This window comes from Physeter macrocephalus, chromosome 16, assembly GCF_002837175.3.
Source record: "Physeter macrocephalus isolate SW-GA chromosome 16, ASM283717v5, whole genome shotgun sequence".
Classification (NCBI taxonomy): Eukaryota; Metazoa; Chordata; class Mammalia; order Artiodactyla; family Physeteridae; genus Physeter; species Physeter macrocephalus.
Genome location: NC_041229.1, coordinates 21,922,318 through 21,950,026, shown reverse-complemented (window position 1 = coordinate 21,950,026; position 27,709 = coordinate 21,922,318). Strand labels below are relative to the sequence as shown.

General features: G+C 35.9%; 1 protein-coding gene across 2 annotated transcripts in view; it reads left to right on the top strand.

Annotated features, from left to right (window-relative positions):
- The window catches only part of ZC3H12C (zinc finger CCCH-type containing 12C), a 65,547-nt gene that overhangs the window by 26,598 nt on the left and 11,240 nt on the right, over positions 1–27,709 (top strand). For both annotated transcript variants that reach the window (XM_024131254.3, XM_024131255.2), the window contains exons 2-3: positions 6,692–7,440; positions 25,430–25,569. In XM_024131254.3, coding sequence (XP_023987022.1) covers positions 6,692–7,440; positions 25,430–25,569 — 889 coding nt within the window. The remainder of the gene's footprint in view (positions 1–6,691; positions 7,441–25,429; positions 25,570–27,709) is intronic.

Genomic DNA, 27,709 nt, shown 5'->3' with positions numbered 1-27,709 from the left:
ATTCTTTTGCCACAAATGAACCAATACTTAAAAATATTTTATATTTCCCAGTATATCCAGGGAAGTAGCTTTGCTATAATCTCTGTCTCATTTCACCAGTAAATCATTTATTAGAGAAAAGGGATTGCTGCAGTAGTTAATTGCTACTTTGACACACCTCGTTTTCTTTATTTCTCAGAAACAAAAAGCTAACAGACTAGAGGATAGCCTTGACTTTTTGGAAACATGCAACTTTTACTACTTTAAAATATAATTGGTTTCTTTGTTTTGTTTAAAGCCAAGGAGGAAAAGCTGGTCTGCCCAAGCCAGGTGTTTCTTGTTGGCAGCCTGCTCCCTAATGGCTCTGCTCTCAAAGAGCAGCTGCCTACTACAGCTTTGTATGGCCTATTGTTGCCGCACACCCCTCGTTAATACACATGCTGCCCGGGGCAGACCCGAGAATGACATCAACTTGCTTATCTTAGAAACCTGCGAACCTGACGCAGGGTGCTGAGGTTGGCTTGCATCTGCCTGGCCGACTAATTGTGAGCTTTCTGGCCTATGATTGGTTGTTATTCCACTCGGTAATAGGTTAAGCAAAGACATTGCCATTCCATCTGTTCACCCATTCATTGTTCTTCTTGCTTGCCTGGAAGTCTGCAGCTAAAATTGTGTTAAGGAGTTACTGCTGAAGCTGCTACAGAAACCAATGTCTTTGTATTTTCCTGCGAACGTGAGTATATGTGCTACTTAATGCCTTGGAAGTTAAACTTTGCTAAGTATTCAGGATATTAATTTGAACTCTGTTAAGGATAGAATGCACCTCAAATGAAAGCCTACAAATTATTACATAGTGCCAAAATACCAGAAAATTAAATTCTTTCTGTAAAATATGTCTGTGAAGCAGATTTTTTACATTTTTATATTCTGGAGTTATATAAATAATTACAGTTTCATAAACATTCACAAGGCATTAGGCATATCATGTAATCGTTTGTACTTAAAGATAAGTTATAGCATGTTCTGATATATTGATAAACAATGAATTTAGATTTTATCTTCTTGTCACATTCTTAGGTTTCTTAAGGTGTCACTGTCAGACCTAGGTGCTGTAAAATGATAGTAAGATTTAATAGATTTTTCCATTGTCTTAAAAATCTAACTTGGGGAGATGGATTGCTATTAGATGTTTCAGCTTGTTTTAATTATGATGATTAAGTATTCAATTGCTTTGTCAGCAGTTTCAGTACTCATGTATAGTTTCCAATTTCTTCTCTCCCACCTTTTTTTTTTTTTTTTTTTGCTTGCATTAGTTTCAGGTATTAGATTGAAGATGTCACTTGGAGAACTGTTGCTTTCAAGAGATCTGTAATGGGGAAGGGAGGAGACAAAGACTTTCATCTATCAGTTGGGAGGAAAAGAAAGACCATAAAGGGTTAAAAAGAGGTTTTCATTTCTACCACATGCCCTATTGTGTGAACATATGCATAAGTCTATTGAAAGTTTTCAGAAGATGGGCAGGCCACCAGTTGCTGGTCTCCTGCAGTTCCAGTAGACATCTGTTGCCCCAGAGCATTAACCAATCTGTTCAAAGGGACATCCTTCTTTTGTTAGCTAGAGGGATGCAGACAACAGCACTCACTAAAATACAGTGGTAATTAAATACACAGAGACTACAGCAGTAGGTATTTATTACATATTCATTATTTTATTTTCATTGTTCTCATACTATTACCATTTGGATAACAATCAGAACCCACTTTATGGCATTGTAACTTGATGTTACAAACAAACATTGATTTAACAAGTTTATGGTCTAATATTCTTGATTAATATGATGCTTTTTAGAATATAAAAAAACTTTTTACTGGAGTTGGGATGAAGGATTATCTAAGTTATCTAATGAGAACTTTCAGCAAATCTCACTAAATGGGGGAATGTTTGTGTATGCAACAAATTTCTAGTAAATAGCCATTATATCATAAAATCTGCTTTCAGCTAGTATAAAGCTTCTTTCTGGCAATTAAAATAATTGGTTACACTTTATCATCTATAAATGTCATCTATAGCATGACATTTTAGTTCTTTTTCAACATATAGTATTATTTGATTTTTAACTTATTAGGCCTTCAACAAGAAAAATTGTTTTAGTTTCTAGTACAATATTTGGAGGAAATCTAAAGCTCTGTAAGTGCAGTACCTTTTGTGTTCATGAATCTAATGTAAAGGCCAATTATAATAGGTCTCTGATAACCTAAAAGTTAAGCCGTAGTCTTGAAGTTTTTTGATAACTATGGGAATATAAACATTGACCTACTTTGTGTGTGAAACTTTGTCTAGGCTGCTTCATGAAATGAGGAAAATTACTCTTGTTAATAGTTGATTAATTTAAAGATTATTTATATGCGTTTGCATTTCAGTAAATGGCAAAACTTAAAAGTCTAATTTAAAAATTTAAGCAAAACTTAAAAGTCTAATTTAAAAATGTAAGGAGAAAAGTGTTTTCTCCTTTGCATATAATAGTAAATTTTGTGTTGTTATTGTAGTCTTTGCTAATTATTTTCAAAGTTATATTGATCATTTTTTTATATTGATCATTTTTAAGGCACTGAACAAAAATAAAGATCACATACCATTCTTTGTTCTAAGATGTAATAATTCCTTGTTAAGTTTTACACATTACATTAAGTAGTACTGCAGCCTTTGAAGATATTTTTGTCAGCTTTTATATCTTAAGACTTGTCAGCTTTTAAATTTAATTTTTTGTTGAATGATTTCAAAATATTCACAATTATTTTTTAGTGCCATATTAATTCAGGGCAATCTTTTTTTTTTTAACGTCTTTATCGGAGTATAATTGCTTTACAATGGTGTGTTAGTTTCTGCTTTACAACAAAGTGAATCAGTTATACATATACATATGTTCCCACATCTCTTCCCTCTTGCGTCTCCCTCCTTCCCACCCTCCCTATCCCACCCCTCTAGGTGGTCACAAAGCACCGAGCTGATCTCCCTGTGCTATGCTGCTGCTTCCCCCTAGGTATCGGTTTTACATTTGGTAGTGTAAATATGTCCATGCCACCCTCTCACTTTGTCCCAGCTTACCCTTACCCTTCCCGGTGTCCTCAAGTCCATTCTCTAGTAGGTCTGCATCTTTATTCCCGTCCTGCCCCTGGGTTCTTCATGACCAATTTTGTTTTTTTTTTAGATACCATATATATATGTTAGCATACAGTATTTGTTTTTCTCTTTCTGACTTACTTCACTCTGTGTGACAGACTCTAGGCCCATCCACCTCACTACAAATAACTCAATTTCATTTCTTTTTATGGCTGAGTAATATTCCATTGTATGTATGTGAAGGGTGATTTTTACTAATTACAAGTGAATAAGGAAGCATTTTAGAGATTTAAGTTTTTAAAAACCAAATCTTTACCATTTGAGTCAATAAGAATAAGTTATTTCAAATTTATATTATGTAATGGAGAAAATATATGCAGCTTATAGGCCTGGTAATTGAACTTATTTGTCCTTATAGTCTGTTGGTTTATAGGAACTAAAAATTATTTAACTGCTTGTTTAGTACAAGATGACATTGGTTACCTCAAAGAAAGTTATCCAGTGAAATCTGGAAGATGAAGAGAGGCCTGTCAGTGTGAAAAAAAGTTCAACCAAAATATTTTAAAAGAAAAGTTATTTTGCCTAACAAAATTAGGTGTACATTTTTTGAAGTAGTGTAAATCAAGCTTACACTTATACCTAATATTAAAAATCATGTTAGCTCACTTGGAAACATTATATTTAAATAGTATATATAAATTATATTAATTATCACAAGTTCAAGGTGTGTGGTATTCACTAAATACATTTGAATGCAAATGAGTTTTATCTAGTTTAATATTATAAAAAGCAAACAATGGATAATCCCATTTTTCTCCCTAATTAATCATTATAGCCATATAATAAAATTACATAGCAAAGCAGATTTACATAGTGTCACCAACACTTTTCTAATATTAGACTGAAAGTGATACTGAAAGATTTAAATATTGGGTTGGCCAAAAAGTTTGTTCAGTTTTAGGTAAAAATAGCAGACATTTTTCATGTTCATGAAGAACTTTATTGAACAGCGTATTCACTAACCGAACAAACTTTTTGACCAACCCAATAAGTTTTTAGGGTGGATAATTTTCAGTTTAAAAACTTTATAATATCTGGTTTTGCTTCTTTGAAAAATGTGAAAATTAAGAATTCACTATTCTTTAAACATAACACTTCATTCTAATGTTCCCCACCGGCTCTATTTTTCATAAAGTATTAATCTTGTTTAAAACAGTCCAAAAGAAAAACACTACAGCTCAATATTAAAATAATATTTCTTAGTTCAATTCAGGGATTTGGTCAGTGAGTCATTATCTTGAAAAATTATCTCACAACAGCACTTATGCAAAATCTAAACTTTTCAGGGGAGATCAAAAATGTTGCCCGTTAAATACACTTCCTGCAGTCAGAGCAGATTGTGGGGTTTACAGAACAATGATGTCGGAGCTTCCAGATTGGTTTGGCAGCTGCATTGTTCTCAGAGGGTAAACCAGACGCACTTAAGTCCCAGTCTCTTTTATAGGCTTTTGTTCATACCAAATTATTCTTTTACTGTGCTAGCATTCATGATGGCACGTTAAAAGAGTGCCGCTTAGCAACCAGCTCTGGTTGCCGGGCAGCCCAGCTTCCAATAGGTTTTCCTTGTTTAAGGTACTTTTGGTGGGAGCTCTACCAAGGCCACAGTGCAGATTTTTCTTTTTAACTGTATCCCTTTATTAGGATGCTGTTGTGATTTGTTGCTTGCATTATGGTGTCAGTATATTACAGTAGTTAATAAATCACTGAGTATTAAGATTTGCTTTCAAAACTGCTTCCTTTAATTCTAATAATTGGGCTCATGCATATCCATATTAATAGAAAAAAATTGAAATGGTTACAGCTTCATAATGGAGCAGATGGATATAGAGGTCTCCCAAGGAAAATTTCTTTTTATCAGTTGTGCAGTCAGGAGCCAGGAGAGTGTGATGTTTCTTTAAAACTAATGAATGCTATATTAGTAGAACAATGATGTTAAATTTATCTGTCTTCTCAAGGGATAAAACTGAAGAAACTCCTGTAGAAGTGTGTAGGAGTTCTACACTGAAGGAATTTTAAGTGTACTGTTATCAAGCTAAAGATTCCATGGTCTCTTCTCTATTATTTACCATAGTTAATACAATTTATTTCATTGTATAGAAATACCGCACTCTCTGATAAGTTCACTCTAATGCATTCAAATGTGCAACTTCTTAGAAAATCACTTAGCATTTTCTCTTAACATTTATATAATAACTCCTTTCTAGTGTGAATAAGATGCTGAGGAGCTGTAGAATAAAATGTTTTTCCAATTTTCTTTTTTAGGTTATTTAAATAGGTGTTCTATGACAGTCTCATATTCAGCTACCACTGGCTTACTAATGTTATTCATGCCTAAAACACTGGAATTGCCTTAATAAGTAAACTACTGATGTGCATATAGTCCTTACAATGAAGCACAAGAGAAAATAATTTTATTTTGCTAACCTGTTCCTGGTAGAGAAATAACAATTATTCCCAGTAGACTTTTAGGAAAACAGTAAAACAGCCAAAGCATTTTAAACAGTAGAAGCATTCCTGCAGGGGAAAAGTAGAATAAAAGATGACTTTTTAACCAAATGCAGATAATAATTAGCAAATTATCTAATATAATACAGAAGTATTTTCTGCCATAAAATTCAAGAAATTAAGATAACATTTATTCAGTATACTTAATTATTTGTTGCTAACTTTATTTAGCAGCAAATATAATTATAGGAATATTCCATTCCTATGCTTTCTATAAATGTGCATAGAATAAGAGCTTTTTCCGCTGGAATGAAATACACTGTAGTCCCTGGCACTTAATAAGGGTAGCACAGTGTTGTATTCTGTTACTGTGTTCAGGATTTACAAAATAAAGATTATTAGGGCAAAACTATTCATCTCTTAAGTGGAATATAATTCACTTTGTAATTATTTCATTCCTTGTTGGCTGTTGTAGAATGTGTACTCTTTCATCGCAGTAGTACTCTAAATCGTTTTTGAAAGTCTTTAGATTGTTGTTACGCTTGATCCAAATTAACAATAACTTTTAAATTATAATAAGTTAATGTTTTCCTTTTCACATGGCTTTCTCTTTAAAAGAATTCTTGCAAATTTTTGTGAATTATTTTAGAGAAAATGTACATAACCTGTCATAGCACATCTAAAACAGGGTTTTTTAAATAATATTCTGTGTGTCACTATAGAAACATAGGCCTCTCTAACTGTGGGAAAATCTCTTCCATCAGGATTGAGAAGCAGCATGATATAGTGGGGAAAGCAAGGGTTTTGGAGTCAGACAAAACTGGGTAAAAAGTCCAGTTCCACTACTTATTTACTTTGTTGCCTTGGAGGGAATACGTAATTTTTCTAATTCCAAACTTCGTCATCTGAAAAACAGGACATGATACTATCTTGGAAGGGTGTTATAAGGGATGAGAGGATGTAGACAAAACAAAGTTGATATTCAATAGTCTGGTAATTCTCTCCCAACTTCTTTATTGAAATAGAAATTATACTGAAATATCATTCAGTAGATATGAAATTCTAAATATTTTACATTTTTCTCTAGGAATACGGGGTGCTTTGCATTCAAGAATACAGAAAAAACAGCAAAGTGGAGTCAAGTACACATAACAGCTTCATGGGCTTGAAGGATCATCTGGGGCATGACCTAGGCCACCTTTATGTGGAGAGCACTGACCCACATTTAAGTACATCTGTACCTTGGTCAATGGTAGAAAAACCAACAATGGATAAAGTTAATTCCGGGAAGGAAGAAAAAGAGGTGTCTGAAGAGAATGCGAGCTCTGGTGACTCTGAAGAAAGCACAAATTCTGATAATGAGTCAGAACAATTGAGTAGCATTTCAGTAGAGCCATGCTTATTAACCAAGACTCACAGACAACTATGTAGGTCTCCGTGTTTAGAGCCTCACATACTCAAACGCAGTGAAATTTTGCAAGACTTTAAACCTGAAGAGTCTCAGCCAACCAAGGAAGTGAGGAAACCCCCTGATGTGGTGCGAGAGTACCAAACAAAACTGGAGTTTGCACTGAAGTTAGGTTATTCTGAAGAACAGGTTCAGCTTGTGCTAAACAAACTTGGTACCGATGCTTTAATCAATGATATTTTGGGAGAACTTGTCAAACTTGGAAATAAAAGTGAGGCCGAACAAACAGTTAGTACAATTAATAGTATAATGAGGGAAACATCTTCCCTGGAATCTCAGCGGTCTGAATCTCCAATGCAAGAGATTGTAACAGATGATGGGGAAAATCTGAGACCAATAGTTATCGATGGCAGCAATGTGGCGATGAGGTAAGTGGGGAAATCTTCACTCATTATTACCAAACAATCTTTAAAACATATTTCTAATTTTGTGACTGTTTCTTTTCTAACAGTCATTAACGTCAAGGTGGTTCTGCATCCCAACATTAGCTTCCATATTTCTAATTGTGTCTCTCTTAGTTCTCTCTCTGCTTCCAGAGCGGTCAACCACTCTTACCTCATTTGTCCCTAAATAAAAGACCTCCTTTTCCCTAGTTACGTCTTTTTTTTTCCCCCTCATCTGGTAAATTACTATGGTATAAAAATTAGCATATATTCCCGGTATAGTGTTAAACATTAGTTTTAATTGAAGAACTTGAGTATGATCATATTGAATAACTTTGGAACCTAGAGAGATAAATGACCTATTTCTATACAAAGTCAAATAACCATAAGATAAAATCCCAGTTCTTTGAGAAAATTATTTTTATTGATTTCAGGAACAAATCAAAGCCATAATTTCAGGGGTTGTTTTGTTCCATTTAAGAAATGTAATTCAAAAATAATTTTTTAGGAACTGGGGGGAAAAAAACAAAAGCAAAGCTTCCAGAGAAATTTTTTTATGGATTTTGATGGCTGAAACCGTAAAGTGCATCTAAATTCAATTAGTATATAGTTAACTGCCCACAGTGTTCAGAATACTGTGGGGATATAAAGATATGGAAAGGCATCAGTTCTTCTTTCAGAAAGCTTAACATTTCATATATTGTTTCTCAAGGTGACCTGAGGATAGCTATCAAAGAATCATCTGGGGAACTTGTTCTAACTAGTGTACATTCTAAAGCAGTGCTGTTCAATGGAAATGTAATGTGAGGCACATATGTCATTTAAAATTTTCTGGTACCTACATTAAAAAATTAAAAGAAACAAGTGAAATTAATATGAATAATATATTTTATTTAGCTTAATATAGCCAAAATATTATTTCGATGTGTGTTCAATAAGAAAATTGTTAATGAGATATTTTTGCATTATTTCTTTCATATTAAGTCTTAAAATCAGATATCTTACACTTATAGCACATCGCAATTCAGACTAGCCATACTACAAGTGCTTAATAGCCACATGTAGCTTGTGGCTACATATTAGACAGTATAGTTCTAGAAACCTACCAAGTCCACACACAGACCTACCAAGTCTAGATCAAGGTGTAGCCCAGCCATCTCCTTTTGTAACAAATACCCCCACTAATAATGATGCCTACTAAAATTTGAGAACCACTGTTTTTTAGGTGATAGCAGCATTCCTGCATAGAGTATGAGAAGGACCAACTTGTAATCCTCAAAATAATACTGCTTCCACCTGATGGAAAGGTTATCTTTCTTTCATTTATAAGCAAATGAGATTTGCAGTATTTAAATTACTTGTCCAAGGTAAAACATAATTCAAACCCAAATATGTCTGACTTCAAAGTCTATACACTTTTCATCATAATGAACGGTAAAAACAAACTGAAAATGTTCAAGCCAGATCTTCCAAGGCCTTCAATGCCAAGCTAGAGAATTTAAACTTGGCTCCAATCCAAAGGTAATTGAAGATTTTTGAGGAAGGTAATGTCAAGAGTAGAGCTGTGCCTTAAACTGATAATCTGGCCATGATATTTAAGGTGGACTATAGGAGATAGGAGATAAATTTGAATGCAAACAACCCTTTCTGAGGGAGTAAAAAGGGCCTTAAGTGTCATAGAGGTATGAAGTGTACATACAACCTTGAGAAGTCCTTCAGTAAAATAACCTCTCTGTTGTCTAATCTTTCCCAAATTTAGCCATGAAATGATTTTGTTTTCTTGTAATAATCCAGAACTAGTGAACAGTTACCTTAGCAGAGTGATAATGAGTAAAGCCCAAAACACCATGGAATTGCCAAGCGAGAGAGTTATGAAGGAAGGTAATAGTTCCTGGAGAAACACCTACAACCATAGCCATATACCAAAAGCACCAGAGAGGTTCTTAAAGGGCTCAACTCTTGGAGAATCTGATTCAATGGGGTATAGTAGAGCCCAAATAACTGTATAGTATTTTTAAAGCGCCAGGGTATTTCTGATGCATAGCCAGTGTTAAGAACCATTCAACGTGGAAAGTGTGGATATCAGTAGGTCGAGAGGTAGAAGAAACTGATGATCCAGGGAAAGAGTAGTGTGAAAAATACCAGTCTTAGAAAAAAGTTTAGTGCTAGTAAAACCAAGAGACATACAAATGCCGTCAACTCAAGGAAGCGGAGGCTTTAAGGAGAGAGTATCCTGTGGGTAGAACTGAAAAAAAGATCCAGGGAAATGACAGCCAGGAAATCATTGTCTTCAAGAATGCCATATGGTGTTAAAGATAGAAACCCAGTTACAAGATGTCAAGAAATGAAGGAATAGAGCTAGACTGTTATTCTCGAAAGTTGACAGAGGAAGGAAAGAAAGAGGAGTAAGAGTTGAGAAAGGATTTTTAGTTTAATATAGAACAGAACTATATAAGCTGAGGGGATGGGGAAAAAGTCTCCACAACAGCAATAATATGAGAGTTTAATTTTTGAAGCAAAGTTCTCTGAAGGAGGAGACAATCAAAATACAAATAGAGAATTTGGCATTGGAGGTAAATACACTTTGGGGTAGTCAGAAGAACACCTTGGAGGGGAAAAACAGCATCAGACTTATAAAACTTAGAGCCCATAGAAGTGAATTTTTTTAATGGATATCATTTAGATAAATGATGTCACAGTTGGAGCAACTCACATGACTGAAACCTAGTTCCCAGTGGCAAGTGAAAAGTACTTGGATAACTGAAAATTTGCATAAAACTCTAAACTTTACTTATCCCACATGATGAGATACAAAAATAAATGGCATAATTAAGGCATTTCAAACAATCTACTATATGTAATTAGAAAACACTTCCACCCCCAAGCTATTTTGGCCCCATTCTGTTTCTTTTGCTATAAAGACGGGACAATGCACATCATATGTTTTAATCTGACATGTAACCTGAGATGCTTCAGGCATTGCAGGAGAGAGCAAGTTGACAGGAAATTTTATTATAGCAGCGTTATACTGTCAGTCACAATGAAATGTCGTACCACGTCCATAACTTTGAAAGTGCCAGAACTCATGGAAATGCATAGTAAACTTTTACATTCTGCCACTTATGAGATCTACGTAAAGTAATAAAAGTCATTTAGAAATGCATATCTACTTCAGATTCAAATCTTAATTTAACAAAAATGCAGAGAGATTTTACCCATTTCCTGTTGCATAAAATATAGCAAACATGCTTTTACTTTTTAAGTTAATGTCCTACTCATGTTACTTTAGCAAACCTATTATATAATAAATGTATATACATCATAATAAATTATAATAGGTAAATGCAAGGATGAGTTAAGAATAGAGTACTATTTTATTTCCTTTCTGATTTCTCAGGCAGATATATTCCACATATAAGATGAATATATTTTAGTTTCATTTAAATGCTAGCAGTGGAACTGATATAAATGATTCTTTAGATGTAAATTAAAAGTAGGAAAGAAAGGCATTTTATTAAAATTACCAAAATGGACTTTAAAAAACAATTCTCTACGCACTACCTTTGTGATTCTGGGTAACTTGTTTAAACTCTCCAATCTCAGTTTTCAGGATTGTAAAAAGAGGAACTCATCTTGCAGGCTTGTTATTAGAATTAAAGATAATTAATACCAAGTGCCTGGCATGTAGTAGGTGCTCAGTAAATTACAGTTATTATTACATTAAAGAGCTAGATTCTGTATTTTAATCCAGAACATAATAACTAATGTAATGAAAACTTAGTTTTTCAGATTTTTTAAAATAAATTTATTTTTATTTTTGACTGCGTTGGGTCTTCGTTGCTGCTAGTTGCGGTGAGCGGGGGCTGCTCTTTATTGCAGTACACGGGCTTCTTATTGCAGTGAGCGGGGGCTGCTCTTCGTTGCAGTACACAGGCTTCTCATTGCCGTGGCTTTTCTTGTTGCAGAGCATGGGCTCTAGGCGTGTGGGCTTCCGTAGTTGTGGCTCGCGGGCTCTAGAGCACAGGCTCAATAGCTGTGGCGCATGGGATCTTTCCGGACTAGGGATCGAACCTGTGTCCCCTGCATTGGCAGGCAGATTCTTAACCACTGTGCCACCAAGGAAGTCCCAGTTTTTCAGTTTTTTTATTCAACATTTAACAAACAGCAGTTTAGCAGTCCATCCTATGATCTATAGGTATATTTTAATTCTTTATGATTATATCATCAATTGTTTTCAATGATTTCTACAGCTTCATAAAGAAGACTTGGGCTCTTAGGTCTGGTTGACGCCAAAATTGCCCAGGGACAAGCCATATAACCATAATATACAGCATAGGTCCCAAAATTGCAGGAATCCTGTGTTGCTTTGCAGGAAGCATGCATCTACTTTCAGCTTATTAATATCTCTTAAAAATGTGCCACATTGATAGAAGTTCTGGGTAAGTTTGTTGAATAAGCAGTTCATTCAAAATTGACAAATACCTAGACCGTAGTCTAGCATAATTTGTGATAGCTATTTCAATGTGAGGTATAGGAGCAAAGAGGACATAAGTATTCAAAAATAGAAAACAGCAAACTAATAAGTTTAGATAAAGCCCTAAACTTTTGCACAAAAGTACTTGGTTTTTGAAATATGAAACAGAATAAATTTATATTTAGTGGAACTGGACTAACTAACAAGTACTGACAAAAAGCTGCAGTTAATTTTAATTCTTAAAAAAGCAAAAACGGGCTTCCCTGGTGGCACAGTGGTTGAGAATCTTCCTGCTAATGCAGGGGACACGGGTTCGAGCCCTGGTCTGGGAGGATCCCACATGCCGCGGAGCAACTAGACCCGTGAGCCACAACTACTGAGCCTGCGCGTCTGGAGCCTGTGCTCCGCAATAAGAGAGCCCACGATAGTGAGAGGCCCACGCACCGCGATGAAGAGTGGCCCCCGCTTGCCACAACTAGAGAAAGCCCTCGCACAGAAACGAAGACCCAACACAGCAAAAATAAATAAATAAATAAATAAACTCCTAGCCCAAACACCTTAAAAAAAAAAAAAAAGGAAAAACAAAAAAAATCTCTCAGTAATTTAGCAAATTGGTCATTCAGCAAATAAGCTTCTTTCCATAGTAGGGCAGATACTTCATAATATAAGTATACCGTGAAATGTATACTCCAGATCTAGAAACAGAAACAAAGCATAAGTAATATTTATCATATTTCTGAAATGAAATTCTCATGATATTGTGATTTTTATTTCCTCCAGTTAGCTTTACAATTCTTCAAAATCTGATTCTATTAAACCTGAGGTAGTTTAGCAATGGAGTATAGAATTATTCTCTATCCACATGTGTCCAATAGTTTAAATTCATTTTTCCTTTAGAGAGTCCAGTGTTTTAATTTACCCGTAGTTTTAGGTTCAGATGACTTGTTCTGCCATTAACAAAGTACCATCTTGTGAGCCGTCAGGGATGGGAGTGTAAGTTGGATGTTGGTGCTCTTGGATTCCTAAAAGTCCTTGATTTCTTCAGTATGCTTCCATGACATAGTCACCTGACTTCATTAAAATTATATCTCCATATTTCTACTTCAGCTTCTACCAAATATGTGAAATAAGAGTGGTGAACAAGAGAAAACCCAGAGCCTCATCACTACGTCTACACCGTGTGTAGCACAAATTCTACAGTTCCATGAGATGGAAGCTAGGCAAACCAGCCTTCTCTTTTTGATATGAACAAACTGTTGAGATCCTCCCCACCCTGACTCCCCTGTCATTGCAAGTCCTCTCTCTTGGTCGGTGAATCCAGGCTTTTGGCTTTAGATAAAATCTCCTAACTGGTGGGTAGGCCTTATTGCTGCATGTTTGGGCAGAGTATTAGAGTAGATATTTTGTTTGCTAAAATTCTCAGGTGGACCACTTTTGACCAATAGGATCCATGCTTGTATTGCCTCTGTGTTAATGACGGGGGACCACAAAAAGAATTTAAGCAAGGGAAGAGTGGCATATCACATTTACCTTTAAGAAAGTTCACTCTGTAGAGAAATTTAGAGAAGGATTTGAGCACTAAGACTGCAGACAAGGAGACCTACTTATATATGAAAATGTATGCAAAAGTTAAATTGTGGACAACTCCTGGAAAAAGAAGAATATTGCTTTTGTATACCAGTCTAATGGCAGAGAGTACATAAATAAAGCAACCATCTGCTCGACCCCTACCCCTCAAAAAGACTCGTGTTAGAAACCAGCTGGTGTTGTATAAATCTGAATCTTAACTGGGGTGTAGAAAAGCACTCCAGGTAAATCACTGAAGTCATTTTCTTAAAGTTTGAACAGAAATCAGATATAGTCAGAATATGAACAGAAAAATGCCCAAGTTGGAACAACTTTTCTTTATATCAAGAATTGTGGGCTAAGCCTATATATTTATAAAATATGAGCAGAATTTAGCAGTCTGTATAAATAGGATTTATTTATCTAGATTAATCTTTTTGAAGTTACAAAGGCTTTTATGTATCTAATCTGGTTTGTGAAGTTGTATGGACTTGAGAACGCTTTTCAGTGTGAATTAGAATATTGAAGACCATCTTGCCTGGGCTCCAAAACTTGCCTTCAATTGTTTGATGGGTTTGCTGTCCTGTTGCCTGTTTACCATTTTAGTACAGCCCTGTCTCACAGTTAATAAAATCCTCCAGGACACCTAGTCCAAGTTTTTGGTTTAGATTACAGGTGTGAGACTACAGCTTGCCAGGGTTCATTCAAATTTGGTTTTGGCTCTCAACAAAAATGTATCAAAATTATGTGCAGTAGATCTGCATGGTCCAGTACAGTGACCACTGGCCACATGCAGCTGTTGAGATTTTCAAATGTGTCTAATCCAAATTAAGATATTCTGTAAATGTAAAATACATACCAGATTTTGAAAACTTAGTACAAAAATATGTGAAATATAACAACTTTTATACTGAATATGTGTAAAAATGATCATTTTTGATACATTGAGTTAAATGAAATATATTACTAAAATTAATTTCACCTACTTTTTACTTTTTAAAATGTGCTATTCTAGGTCATTTTAAATTATATTTGTGGTTCACATTATACCTCTATTGGGTAACCTGTCAGTGAAATGTGTTTTAAGTTGCAACTTAGTGGGGGCTTAACGTCAATTAAAAGACAGCTTGATTTCCCTCTAGATGAGTGTCAGTGTCATAGGTACTACTTACAGGTTAGTTGGCAGTGTCCCATTTCTCTTATTGTTTTAAAGAAAATCCTTAGGTAATATGAAAGGAATCAGAGAATCAAAACTAGTTTTTTCTGTTGTTTGATTATATCACTGTGGAGTCTGACAAAGACAGATGTTAGTTCTGTTCCACTGCATCTCTTTATAACCCTAAGTATATACTTCTACCTGTCATCATTCATGAATTTTCATAGACCAATGGTCAATAAACTTTTCTGTTATCTCAAATATGCTTATTTAAACCCTAACCTAGGAAATAGCAATATTAATAATCCTATTACATAATGAATAAAGTTAATTATAAATCACCTAACTAGTGATTGTAAGAAATGGAAAAATTCACCCAATTATAATAGGAAAAAAGTGATTCGAGTTTTACATTTTCTACCTGTCTTAATATTGAAGACATTATTACATCTACTTAACAGGTATGTTCTGTTCAGCATCTTTAGACTAATGACCCACCTGGATCTAGATTAGCTAGATGTGCTTCCTATTATTGATTTTGGCTTCAAATTATGGACCTTATAAGGTGAGGACATCTTTCTACTTTCCTTTTTCCTTATCCTTTCCCATTCTCAAAATTCTCTTGGCCACACTGCTCTTGTGTCTGTACCAACTGGAGGGTAATAATAAACTTTCATGTTAAGACTTCCACTGTAATTTTGGTGTTGAAATTTTCATTGTCCTAAATCAGTAATTTTCAGACTTTTATTTTCCTTTGAAGTGGTACAATACTGCAAATCTTAAAAGGGAGCCCAGTATTTAAAACAAACAAAAACATAGTATCGTTTGAATTGGAGGGTATAAGTGGGGGCTGTGTTTCCCACTTAAAAATTCCCTTCATTGCTCCCTAGAAGGGCCTCTGGGATTTCTATTTGGAACACAACTTGATAGACCTGATTAAATTATCTATAACAAGGGAGTTTATCTGTAACAAGGGATTTAGTTTTCTGGGTATATTGCATCCTGACCACTAGGTTTAGGTTCAAAGTGATCTTGGTGTAGTGGGAATGAGATCAGAGATTAAAAGTTCAGTAGCTATAAGAGTGACAAAATAGGCATAAATCACTCGTTATGAGCCTTCAATATAAAAGAAAAAGTTCTAGATGCCCATGAGTCAGCACATGGAATTATAGATTCTTAAACACAATTTGAAATTTAATTAGACTACAATAATAGGAAGGAAAATATTCTCTTATTTCCATATTGAAGATGATATCCAGCTGTACTCCTGTTTCCTTGCTTAAGGGAAATGAGATAGATGTAGGAGAATTTCTTCTTAACAGTCATTAAACATTGCTAATGCATTAGTATTTGAAAGTTCTTTAAAATTAAAATCTATTTTCATGTATACAACATGGGTTATGTACAATCAGGCCTAAAAATTGAAAAAATAAGTCATCAAGTATTTGAAGAGCACTTAGGTGTATTAATAATTTAGTGTTCGATAAATATCTATTATTATTATATTAATATAATATAATTATATAAGCTAACTATATCTAAACTTAAAGGACTTTGGTACTAAAGATTCAAATACGGTTTTCTAGTTTAAAAGGATACATTTTGCTCATACTGTTCATTGTAGGCACTTCACTGACAAACTTGTATCCTTATCATTATATGCAGTTTGATATAATGACCCATTAAAGTCACAGAAGTTTTATAATCATACTTGAATCTTCCAGTGAAGGGTGTAGCAAACTTGTAGGTCAAGTTTTTTTTTAAATAAAAGACGATATATGGAATGTTATAAAAAAGCAATGGATTGTTTTTTGAGTCCCCTGATACCTTGATCTCTTTTTGTTTTTTTTTAAAAAACTAAAACTGTTTAGTGATCTCCACATATCAAACACATTGATCTAAAAAATCACAGTTTACCATCAGTAGTGAGATTAAAGCTATTAAAGATTTACTGGTTTCATTTTCATTCCAAAGCAAGCTCTTTTCCATTTTCTAAAAATTAGGACCAAAGGGACATGAGAAAGTGAAGGCAGTAATATTTGTTGAAGTCTTCTATGTGCCAGGCACTCTGTTCAGTGCTCTGTTGATGTTACCTTGTTCAGTTCTCACAACCCCTGTAATGTAGGCGGGATTATCTCCATTTTAAATATGAGACGATTGAGGTTGAAAATAAGTAACTTGACAGGGTCACACAGAAATGTACTAAAGAAAATACTTAAACTCATGTCTAATTCCAGACACTGTTATTTTCACTGTGTTGGCCTACTCATGAAAAGCCACCTCTATTTAGTAGTAATGCTAGTAGTAGTATTAATAGTACTAATACTGTCATAATAATTAGTAGTGCTAATTTACTATTAGTAGTACTAAACATGCCATTCTATGTATGATTGTTACAATTAGATTTTAGATGAGTTACGGAAAAACTTTTTAAGAATGGCTTTCCTTTGATCATATAAGGGATATACTTATTACATAAATATAAGAAAATAAAAATCAGCTGTGATTTCCAAGGTTCTTTGCAAGCATTGTAAGTAATATGTTAATTCAAAGCAAATACGCAAACTTGAGCAAAATCAAATTTGAGGAAATAAAAGATAATTGGGAAAAGACTCCTTATTTCTCTTTTTTTTTCCAATGCCATGAAAAGAATTAAAAAGATGTAGTCCCTTTTAATAGATGCCTTCATTCCCTTGTTAGATTTCTCCATGTTTTTCAATTTGCTCCTGTCTGTCACGGGAATATAACAGTTATAATTCTAAAATAACCCTTTCTATCCTGTGGTTAACCTAGTTAATGATATGTGTGTATATAACTTAACAAAGTATTATACATGAAATTATGTTTCCTAGACACAGCAAATGGAATGGTTCACCCATTGTCCCTCTCTTCTAGGTCCTGTATTGAGGCAATCTACATTAAAGTGTGTGGTTCCCTGAATTTTTCTCTGCATTGCAAAATACACCTTTGTAATCTGTTAACCATCACAGGTGACTAATTTAATGGCACATAATAAGCAAGTGTACTTCAGTTCTCTAGTGGGAAGTATATATGAAGTTTTTATAAGATTTAGCAAATATCATATTAGTTTGAGTGCTTATGGAATTGCCCTTCTGTTGAAGACAGAAAAGTAGAACTGAGGGGTTTTCAAATTTGTTGCAGTAGTATATATGAAGAGATTAAAGATAATCCCATTAGATACAAGACAAAGTGAATTTACAGAATAGTAAAGTTATGATAGTGAAAATCTTATGAAGAATATGTTTGTCAAGATAATTTGTATTCATTTTAGCTCCCCTTAGTTTCCAATTTCTAGTTCACTAGAAGGTGCATATGTCTGAAACTCCGAGTGAGAGTCCCTGGATAGAAAAAAATGCGGCTTCAGTTACCCCAGTCCAGACCTTAGTAGCCCTTTTCACAGCTTGCAAATTAATTTCATCTTATTGTCTGGAATAAGCTCTACATCTACAATGAATTACAGAAATCTGTTTGGGAAGTTGCAATGACTAATAAATCAGCAATTAGTTTTGCACGTGACATGTTAGTTGTGGGATATTAGAAAACCTCTTATTCAAACTTTGGCCCATAGCATGGCAGACCCCTAGCACATATTTATTCTCAGTATAGATAAGCACATATTCACTAACTCAGGTGGCTTGTCTCCCAGGAGCTTAAAAAATCCTCTACCTGGAGTCCAGAATATGGTAGCCTTTAGTTTATACAGGCGATCTCGTCCCAACAGATGAACAGAATTAAGGGGCAAGAGAGGCATGTTCCTCCAACAGAGGACCTATTTGCTCAGGAATCTCAGATGAGAAAGAACAGGTAGAAGGTTGTCCAGAGATACCCACAACTTACATGTTTTTCTGGATGTAGGTGAAACGAGAGGTTAGTAGAAATTGCAGAATACATGCATGGTTCCAGTATCTACAAGAAAGGACAGGAAAATATTAAGGCAGGAAAAGGAAACATATGTAAGGCTTTTCCATTCCCAGCTCTGAAGCTCCTCTATTAAGTCAGTTTTGCTCATTAGTTTGCACCATTTGCTAATTGTTTCCTGTCTGATTTCAAGCGGAGAGGGGGTGTCTCCTGATGGAGATGGTAAAGTTTCATAGGTAGCATCCCTTGTATCTTCCTCAGTCTCTGGCTGTCTTCTTACCATAGTAACGTACTGACTTTTCATTGGCAACATCCTATCTTCTTACAATAGTAACATACTGACTTTTCATCGGCAAGTCCTAACTTATTTGTTGGTAGCCCCAGAAAAGTATTTGCTCCCTGTGTGAATAAGTAGGCAGGTAACACTGCAATCTTGAGTTTCTTTTTGGCTTCACCTTTCTCCATTTTTTCCCCCAAACTGGATTACTGTTGCCAATACCTGAGAAACTGTCTATTTTTTGACATACAGATACCTTTTCTCTAACTTGTGCTTGCAACAAGGCTACCACAGAAGTGGAGAGGATTAAGAGTCTATTCTGATCCACCCCTGTATCCATCCCCATTCATTTAGAAAATGCCTTGGTGAACGACTGATGGAAATCACTGGGGGACTCATGCAGCAGCAGCACTGCAGCTTCTCTCAGGCCACCTTTTGCAGAAAGACTGCAAAGTCTGCCATCAGCAGTGCCTCGCAATGGGTGTCCTAGGTTTGAAGAGCAGCCAGAGTTGTTGCAGAAGGTGCCTGAAGCCATGACACTCCATTTGCCCCATCACACCTGTTCCATTAGTCAAGCAGACTCATCCAAGGCAACATTCCAAGTTACAGTCAGTGTCCATCCTCACACACAGGGCTGTAAACTGAAAACATGCTGTAGAAAACCTTGGCACATTTTTGCAGATCTTTCCAGGGCACTGGAAAATAACTCTTAAGATGGATATCAGCTAGGGGAAAGGGATGTGGTACCCTTACCACATCTGATCCACCCAGCAGTACTGGGTAACTTCTAAAGGGTATTTGAATCCCTGTAGCTCCAAAGGGAGAAGGCTGATTTTCTCTACACTGAGATGAAAACTAAGTTGGTTTGTATGGCACTATAGTTTCAGGCTCATTTTGCAATTTAAAAGCCTGACTCCTTTTGTTTCCCCTTCCCTCCAAGTTATCAGGGAAACCATTTGCCAACCTGATGCCTTAATTCTAAGACAGTTTCTTATCCAGATATTCAGACTCCTTGTTCCTTCCTCTTAATCATTTCTGCTTCCCTAGCTATGTTTTGCATGTTGAGTGTAGGGGGAGTCTTGGAGGCGGAGTCCATACCAGAACATTCAAATAAGGCTGGCAATTCTCCCTCTTCCAAAGGGAAGTTAGCCCCGGATCCTGAAGTCCTTGGGAACCATCTGTCCAAGAAGGCATCCTCTCCTCTTTCCAGGTCCCAGATAAGGCGAAGAAGGGTGAAAGAGAGTAGAAGGAGCAATAGCAGAGAAGTGTTGAGAGCCTGGAGAAACAGGTGCTTTCAGTTTCTTAATCTCTTCCTTCGGTTTTTTTAATTCATTCTTGCTGGCTGTCCAGTTCATTCTTTCATTTATTTCCTGAGATCCAGAGATACCCATAATCCTTTTATTTTAAGTCGGGTTTTTCTAAAAATCTGTGTAAATATACCAATTTGTCTACTTCAAATGAGCCTTCCTCTGGCCATTGCAAAGCAGGGTTTTTATAAACATGCCTATTCAAAACATGACAGAGTAAAATAAGCCCTTTAAGAAAGAGACCTTCTGGCAGGCTCCTTATATTTTCTGCATTAAAGCCAGTGTTGAATCACACGCAACCTTCAAGCCTCTATTACCCATTTTGCTCAGCAGGAACTCAGAATTAGCAGTGAGAGTTTGGCATTTTCCCTGGGAAACCAATCTCACTGAGCCAAAGTAATCAAAGGAACACTTTTTAGCAAACATCCAGGGTCTCCAACCTAATCAAAGGTGGCTATAAACCCTCTAACAAATTCACCAGCAGGACTCACTTGAGGTATACCATCCTTATTGCCAAATTGTTGAAATATCAAAGAAATTGAGGCCCACAGGAACATGCCAGTTCATAAATATAAAACTAGCTGTTTTTACTACTGAGGAAAAAAAACCCTAAATGCATGCCGATACAGCCTGTAAGGTGGCTACAGAGCTATAATGAATTTTCTTCTCTATTTATGGAATTAGAGCTACAGTTTGTAAACATCATCCTACTCTTTTAGTAAACACTCAACAGACAGTTAATTTGCACCAGTAGCTACATTGTGCTCACTCTGACATCCTGTTTTTCATAATTTTTTTTATCAGGCTTACTCTTTTTATAATTCTTTATCAGAGCCTGCTACCCTTGCCCCTTATATAGTAACCAGAACATATGATTAGTCACATCCTTCAACACGCCTCATAAGGTTAGGTCAGATTCAGTCTCCCCCAGCCTCTCCCAGTCTGTAAGTCCCACCTGCAGTTTGGAGCCACCAGGTAGTTGTCTGCTCAGGCTTTTACTGTTATTAGGGATGATTCTGGGCCTTGGCAGCTAGCAGGGACTTCCAAGACAACAGCAGCCATTCCAGGGATTTCCTAGTTGGCATTCATTTGTTTGGCCTGATCAGGAGAGGATTGGCTGGGGAAGTATTGGACACCCAGGGACCAACCCTACACATCCCCACTTGCCTGCTTCTTTCTGTCCCACCCATAGAGGAGAAGACATTAGCCTGCCCCCATGTGAGATCTGAGGCTGGGCCAACTGCTGATTGCTTTAAATCTGATTTCAAGTTACTGTGGGGTTTTACTCTACCTGGATGTGGAATTACTATGTTTGAGAAAAAACACGCCTTCACCTTTATAAAGTCTTGCCAAATTGCTCTCCTGAATAGTCATGCCATTTATACTCCCACCTGTAATGTATGAGTTCCTACTTTCACACATCCTTGGCAACATCTGGTGTTTGCAGACTTTTATTTTTTCCAGTATGATGGGTGTGAAGTGGTGTCTCACTTTAGCTTAATTTGCATTTCTTCACTGTTGAGCATCTTTTCATATGTTTGTTGGTCATTTGGGTTTCCTCTCTTGAGAATTCACTGTTCCTATCTATTGCCTTAAAAAAAAAAAACTGGTTACCCTTCTCAATGTATAGGAGTACTTTATGTATTATGAGTACTAGTGTTTATCAGTCCTATGTATCGCAAATACCTTCTTCCAGGCTATGGCATTTTTATTTTTTTATGGAGTCTTTTTCATAAAGAAGTTTTATGTGCTCAAATGTATCATTCTTTTCCTTGATAGTATGTGATTGTGTCTTCTTTAAGAAGAATTTCCCTATCTTGACATGAATGTCTCCTTTAATTTCTTCTACAAAGTTTTACAGTATTTTCATTTTTAAATCTTTGATCTATATACAATTTATTTTTATGTATGGTATGAGGTAAAAATACAATTTTATTTTTTCCACATAAATAATCAATTGCCCTAGTACCATTTGTTAAAGGATCCATCTTTTCTTCATCTATCTGTAATGACACTTTTATCATTTATACACACGTGTGTGTATGTGTGAGAGAGAGAGAGATCTTAGGCTCACTTGTCTGTTATATTTTTTCTGTTTTTTAATTTTTGCCAGTAAAACACCGATTGAATTTCTGTAGTTTTATGCACAAGTATTGATAGCTAGTGGGGAAGTTCCTCCTCTTTTGTTCTTCAGAATTGCTTAACTATCCTTGGCCTTTTATTTTTCCATACTAATTTTAAGATCAGCTTCTCAAGTTCCATAAAAAAAAACCCTTTCAGGAATTTTATTGGGATTTCAGTGCACTTATAGATTAATTTGAGAATTGCCATCTTCATACATTGAGTCTTACCATGCATGAAAATGGTATATTGTCCCTTTCATTTAGATCTTCTCCTACTCCCTTTAAAACAGGTTTTCAATTTTCATTTTCTCTATAAAGCTCTTGGGATATCTTTTCTTCTTTAGATCTGTTTCATTTTTGTTACTATTAAAAATGGCGTCATTTTTAAAATTAAAATTTTAAATTGGTTTACTGGTGTGTAGCAACACTAATCTTTAATAACATATTGTCAAAGAACATTGTATGATAGATTCTTTATGTCTGTTGAAATCTGTTCTGTGGCCTAGCGCACAGCCAACGTGTTCTTGTTCCATGTGTTCTTGAAAAGGTTTTCCCTTTAATTTTGTGCAGGGTTTTGTATATGTCCATTAGATCACCTGTAATCGATTTTTCACTTGTCTGTATTCTTACCAAATGTTTTCTGCTTCGCCTGTCAATTAGTATGATTGTGGATTTGTTCATTTCTTCTTGTCATCCCGTGATCTTTTGCCTTACACTGAGTTCACAATTATTATAGCTTCCTTGTGAATTGTTCCCTTTTTACTATTATGTAATAACTTTTTACCCCTGCTAATGTTTCTGCCTTAAAATATATATTTTTCGGATATTAATAGAGTTTTCTGTCGGTTTATGGTTTGAGTAAGGTAGCAGTTAAGGATGTGTTTAGCTGCAAATAACAAAACTTCACTACAGTTTTTTAAACAAATGTTGGGGAGGTATTTTTTTCTCAAATAACAAAATCAGAGATTGATGTGGGTCCATCAACAGTTGATATGGTTCTATTTGCCATTCACAGTGTGGTGCCTCTCATCCTCTTGCTTGCGTTCTCCCTAGGAGGTTTTGTGGGAAGGGGGTGCGGGGCTGTGGGCAGAGGGGAAGAGCGGATAATGGGAACAACCTGTTGTCACTGTCGCACATGGTATAATACCTGGGTTAGCATCTGTAGAATCTTTGTCCCATGTTTGTAAGTGGTTTGCTGTTTACACACAGTTTATGAAAGTTCTTTAGTTAGAAGATGGAATCTTCTCTTTCTACAGTAAAATGTGATGGTTGTCTTTACCAAGTGAAGTCACCTGGAAGAAAATGCTTATGCAGTCCTCTCTTTAGAGCCAGAAACAGTTAAATTCTTAAGTCTCAGTAAACCAAATGTCATAGTGACTAGCAAAGCATAATACAGTTAGATCTCAAAGCATTAATGCAAAATAAAAATATACTTGGGTCTTAGCAAGTTGAGTTTTGTATTTAGGAATAATTAGTAATATATATTCTCACAAGAGAATGCCATCTTTTTTATTGTTTATAAATTTATTTATTTTATTTATTTATTTTTGGCTGCATTGGGTCTTGGTTGCTGCGCACGGGCTTTCTGTAGTCGCGGAGAGTGGGGGCTACTCTTTGCTGTGGTGTGCAGGTTTCTCATTGCAGTGGCTTCTCTTGTGGAGCACGGGCTCTAGGTCTCTTGGGCTTCAGTAGTTGTGGAACGCAGGCTCAGTAGATGTGGCTCGCGGGCTCTAGAGCATAGGCTCAGTAATTGTGGCACATGGGCTTAGTTGCTCCGCAGCATGTGGGATCTTCCCGAACCAGGGCTCGAACCTGTGTCGCCTGCATTAGCAGGCAGATTCTTAACCACTGCGCCACCAGGGAAGCCCCAGCCATCATTTTTTATATTTTTTCAGAAGACTGCTTAAATTTCAGTATTTTCCATGAAACCTAGCATCACTCTGTGTCATTTGCTGGGGCATTGTTGAGGCCATCAGGTATCCCTTCTTTCCAAGAAAATGTGCCTCAAACTCCCCCTTCCCTTATCCCTTTCTCTGAGACTTTCAGTGCATCTGATTTCACCTCTAATCTTGCCCCAGACCATTAGGACAGGTCTATGGAACATAAACAGTTTCTGAGGTTTGCATTTATAGCCTTCAATACCTATAAAGCAAGTTGGTCTATTTCTGTTTTGTCCTTCAAACATGAGTAGTCATATTTAGATAGTTTTAGTGCTTCCCAGGGGACCACTAGAACAGCATATTAATATACCTAATGTTTGATTTGTGCTAAAAGTTAACAGAGCATTTACTTACCTTATTCCATTCAGTGCACCTTAGCCCAAGAATAAAGAATGTCTGTGTCCATTATAGATAAGAATGGAGCCTTCAGTGCTCAAACTGTAAAAAAGTGTACTTATTGCATTCAAAGCAGGAGACTGTTTCTTTTAAAACATTAGAATAGTGTTACTTTGAATTATTAGGTTAAAGTACACAAGCAGAGCCTGGTGCTAGATAAATATTTATTGAATGACTACACTTTTAGTTGGGCATTTTCTTTTAGGCACTAAAACTGCTAATCCAATTTTGAGTGCCCTTTTGTCATCATTAATCCTTGTGCAACACAATATTGTTAAATAGAAACCAAGTGTCTTTTCACTGAAGGAGGGAAAGTGTTTCTTGTATGAGATTAAGCATTAAGTTTTTCACTTGAGTGCATGTGTGTATGTTGTTTTACATTGGTCACCTGCATTGCTTAATCACTGGATTGAAATATACACATACGAACTCTTGAAAAGGAAGAGTTTTTAGAAACTCTTAAGTATTCCATTCCACTGTTTTTACAGATTTTTCTTCTATGTGACTTCTTTTTTACATTTGACTGAAATTACTCTCACTGTGGCTGAGGCCCGTTTTTCCCTCTCCTATCAAAATGAGCTTGTATCTTTCTAACTAGTTAACCTTTACAACCTCACATTTGAAAACTCCCTTTTCTTTATTCTTCACGCAGTAATCATCCCAGTTTTCTTTTTGTTCTTCACAGATTTTCCACTCCTCGGTTATCTTAATGTTTCTCTGAGCCATAAACCTCTATCTTAAATTTGAATTTCTTATTAATATTTTAATTATGTTATCACATCTGTTTACAAATTTGAATTAATGGAGTCAAATTTAGGTTTTGTTGTGTTTTAAGTGTTCTAAAATAATCTTTTAGCCATGGAAACAAAGAAGTCTTTTCCTGCCGTGGAATAAAATTAGCAGTGGATTGGTTTTTGGAAAGAGGCCACAAGGATGTTACCGTCTTTGTTCCTGCTTGGAGGAAAGAGCAGTCCCGACCTGACGCGCTCATCACAGGTGAGCCCGCAAGCTTCCGTGTGTACCTGAGCCAGTGTCTCACTGAATAATCTGTGTGTCTGCTTCCGTTTACTAAGTTTGTGTGACTGCCACATTCACTTGAGTGGGACATTAAAGTTATATTCGAGTTTTAAAACTATTGGGTTATGTTAACTAAACAGTAATTCTTGCTACATAAGCCAGTTCTTTTTTTTTAATTTGGAAACTTTTTACTTCAAATTTTGTAAAAATTCTGACCTTTAGAGACATGCTAGGAGTCAAGAGGCCTAGATTCAAATTCCAACTGTGCTAGGTACTGTCCATGGCACTTTGAGCAGCACACTGACCCTCTTTGGACCCCAGTTTTCTCATCTGCTGTATGAAATTAGGTGGTAGTCAAATTCTAGTGACTGCAGATCAATAAAGACCCGTGAGATCCTGGGAGCATGCTGTCTGGTGTCAAGTAGAGGAAATGACTCAATCCCAATAAAGTATCAGTATTTTGCATTATCTTGTAATTTTTAAATGTATGAGTTTCAGGCAGAGGTGTCCCCTGTAACTGTTAATTATTGCTGCCCAACATTTTGCTCAAGTCAGTGATTCTCAACTGGCATCCAACCCTTCCTGCCCCTTTCTGCCCCAACCTTAACAAAACTGAGGAACCTGTGTGAAGAAAACAACACTTGTCAAATCAATGCAATCCCTATCCAATTACCAACGGCATTTTTCATAGAACTAGAAGAAAACATTTTACAATTTGTATGGAAACACAAAAGACCCAGAATAACAAAAGCAATCTTGAGGAAAAAAAAAAAAGGAGCTGGAGGAATCAGACTCCCTGACTTCAGACTATACTACAAAGCTACAGTAATCAAGACAATATGGTACTGGCACAAGAACAGAAATATAGATCAGTGGAATAGGATAGAAAGCCCAGAGATAAACCCATGCACCTATGGTTACCTCATCTCTGACAAAGGAGGAGAGAATATACAATGGAGCAAAGACAGCCTCTTCAATAAGTGCTGGGAAAATTGGACAGCTACATGTAAAAGAATGAAATTAGAACACTCCCTAACACCATACACAAAAATAAACTCAAAATGGATTAAAGACCTAAATGTAAGGCCAGACGCTATAAAACTCTTAGAGGAAAACATAGGCAGAACACTCTTTGACATAAATCGCAGCAAGATCTTTTTTGACCCATCTCCTACAGTAATGAGAGTAAAAACAAAAATAAACAAATGGGACCTAATGAAACTTAAAAGCTCTTGCACAGCAAAGGAAACCATAAACAAGACTAAAAGACAACCCTCAGAATGGGAGAAAATATTTTCAAACAAAGCAACTGACAAAGCATTAATCTCCAAAATATACAAACAGCTCATGCAGCTCAATATCAAAAAAGCAAAGAACCCAATCAAAAAATGGGCAGAAGACCTAAATAGACATTTCTCCAAAGGAGACATACAGATGGCCAGCAAACACATGAAAAGATGCTCAACATCACTAATTATTAGAGAAATGCAAATCAAAACTACAATGAGATATCACCTCACACCAGTCAGAATGGCCATCGTCACAAAATCTACAAACAATAAATGCTGGAGAGGGTGTGGAGAAAAGGGAACCCTCTTGTAGTGTTGGTGGAAGTGTAAATTGATGCAGCCACTATGGAGAACTGTATGGAGGGTCCATAAAAAACTAAAAATAGAGCTACCATATGACCCAGCAATCCTACTACTGGGCATATACCCTGAGAAAAACATAATTCAAAGAGAGACATGTACCACAATGTTCATTGCAGCACTATTTACAATAGCCAGGACATAGAAACAACCTAAATGTCCATCAACAGAGGAATGGATAAAGATGTAGTACATATATACAATGGACTATTACTCAGCCATAAAAAGGAACGAAAATGGATCATTTGTAGAGGCGGGGATGGACCTAGTGACTGTTATACAGAGTGAAGTCAGTCAGAAAGAGAAAAGCAAATACATATTAACGCATATATGTGGAATCTGAGACAATGGTATAGACGATCTTATTTACAAAGCAGAAACAGAGACACAGACATAGGGAACAAACGTATGGATACCAAGGGGGAAGGGGAGGGTGGGATGAAATGGGAGATTGGGATTGACATATATAC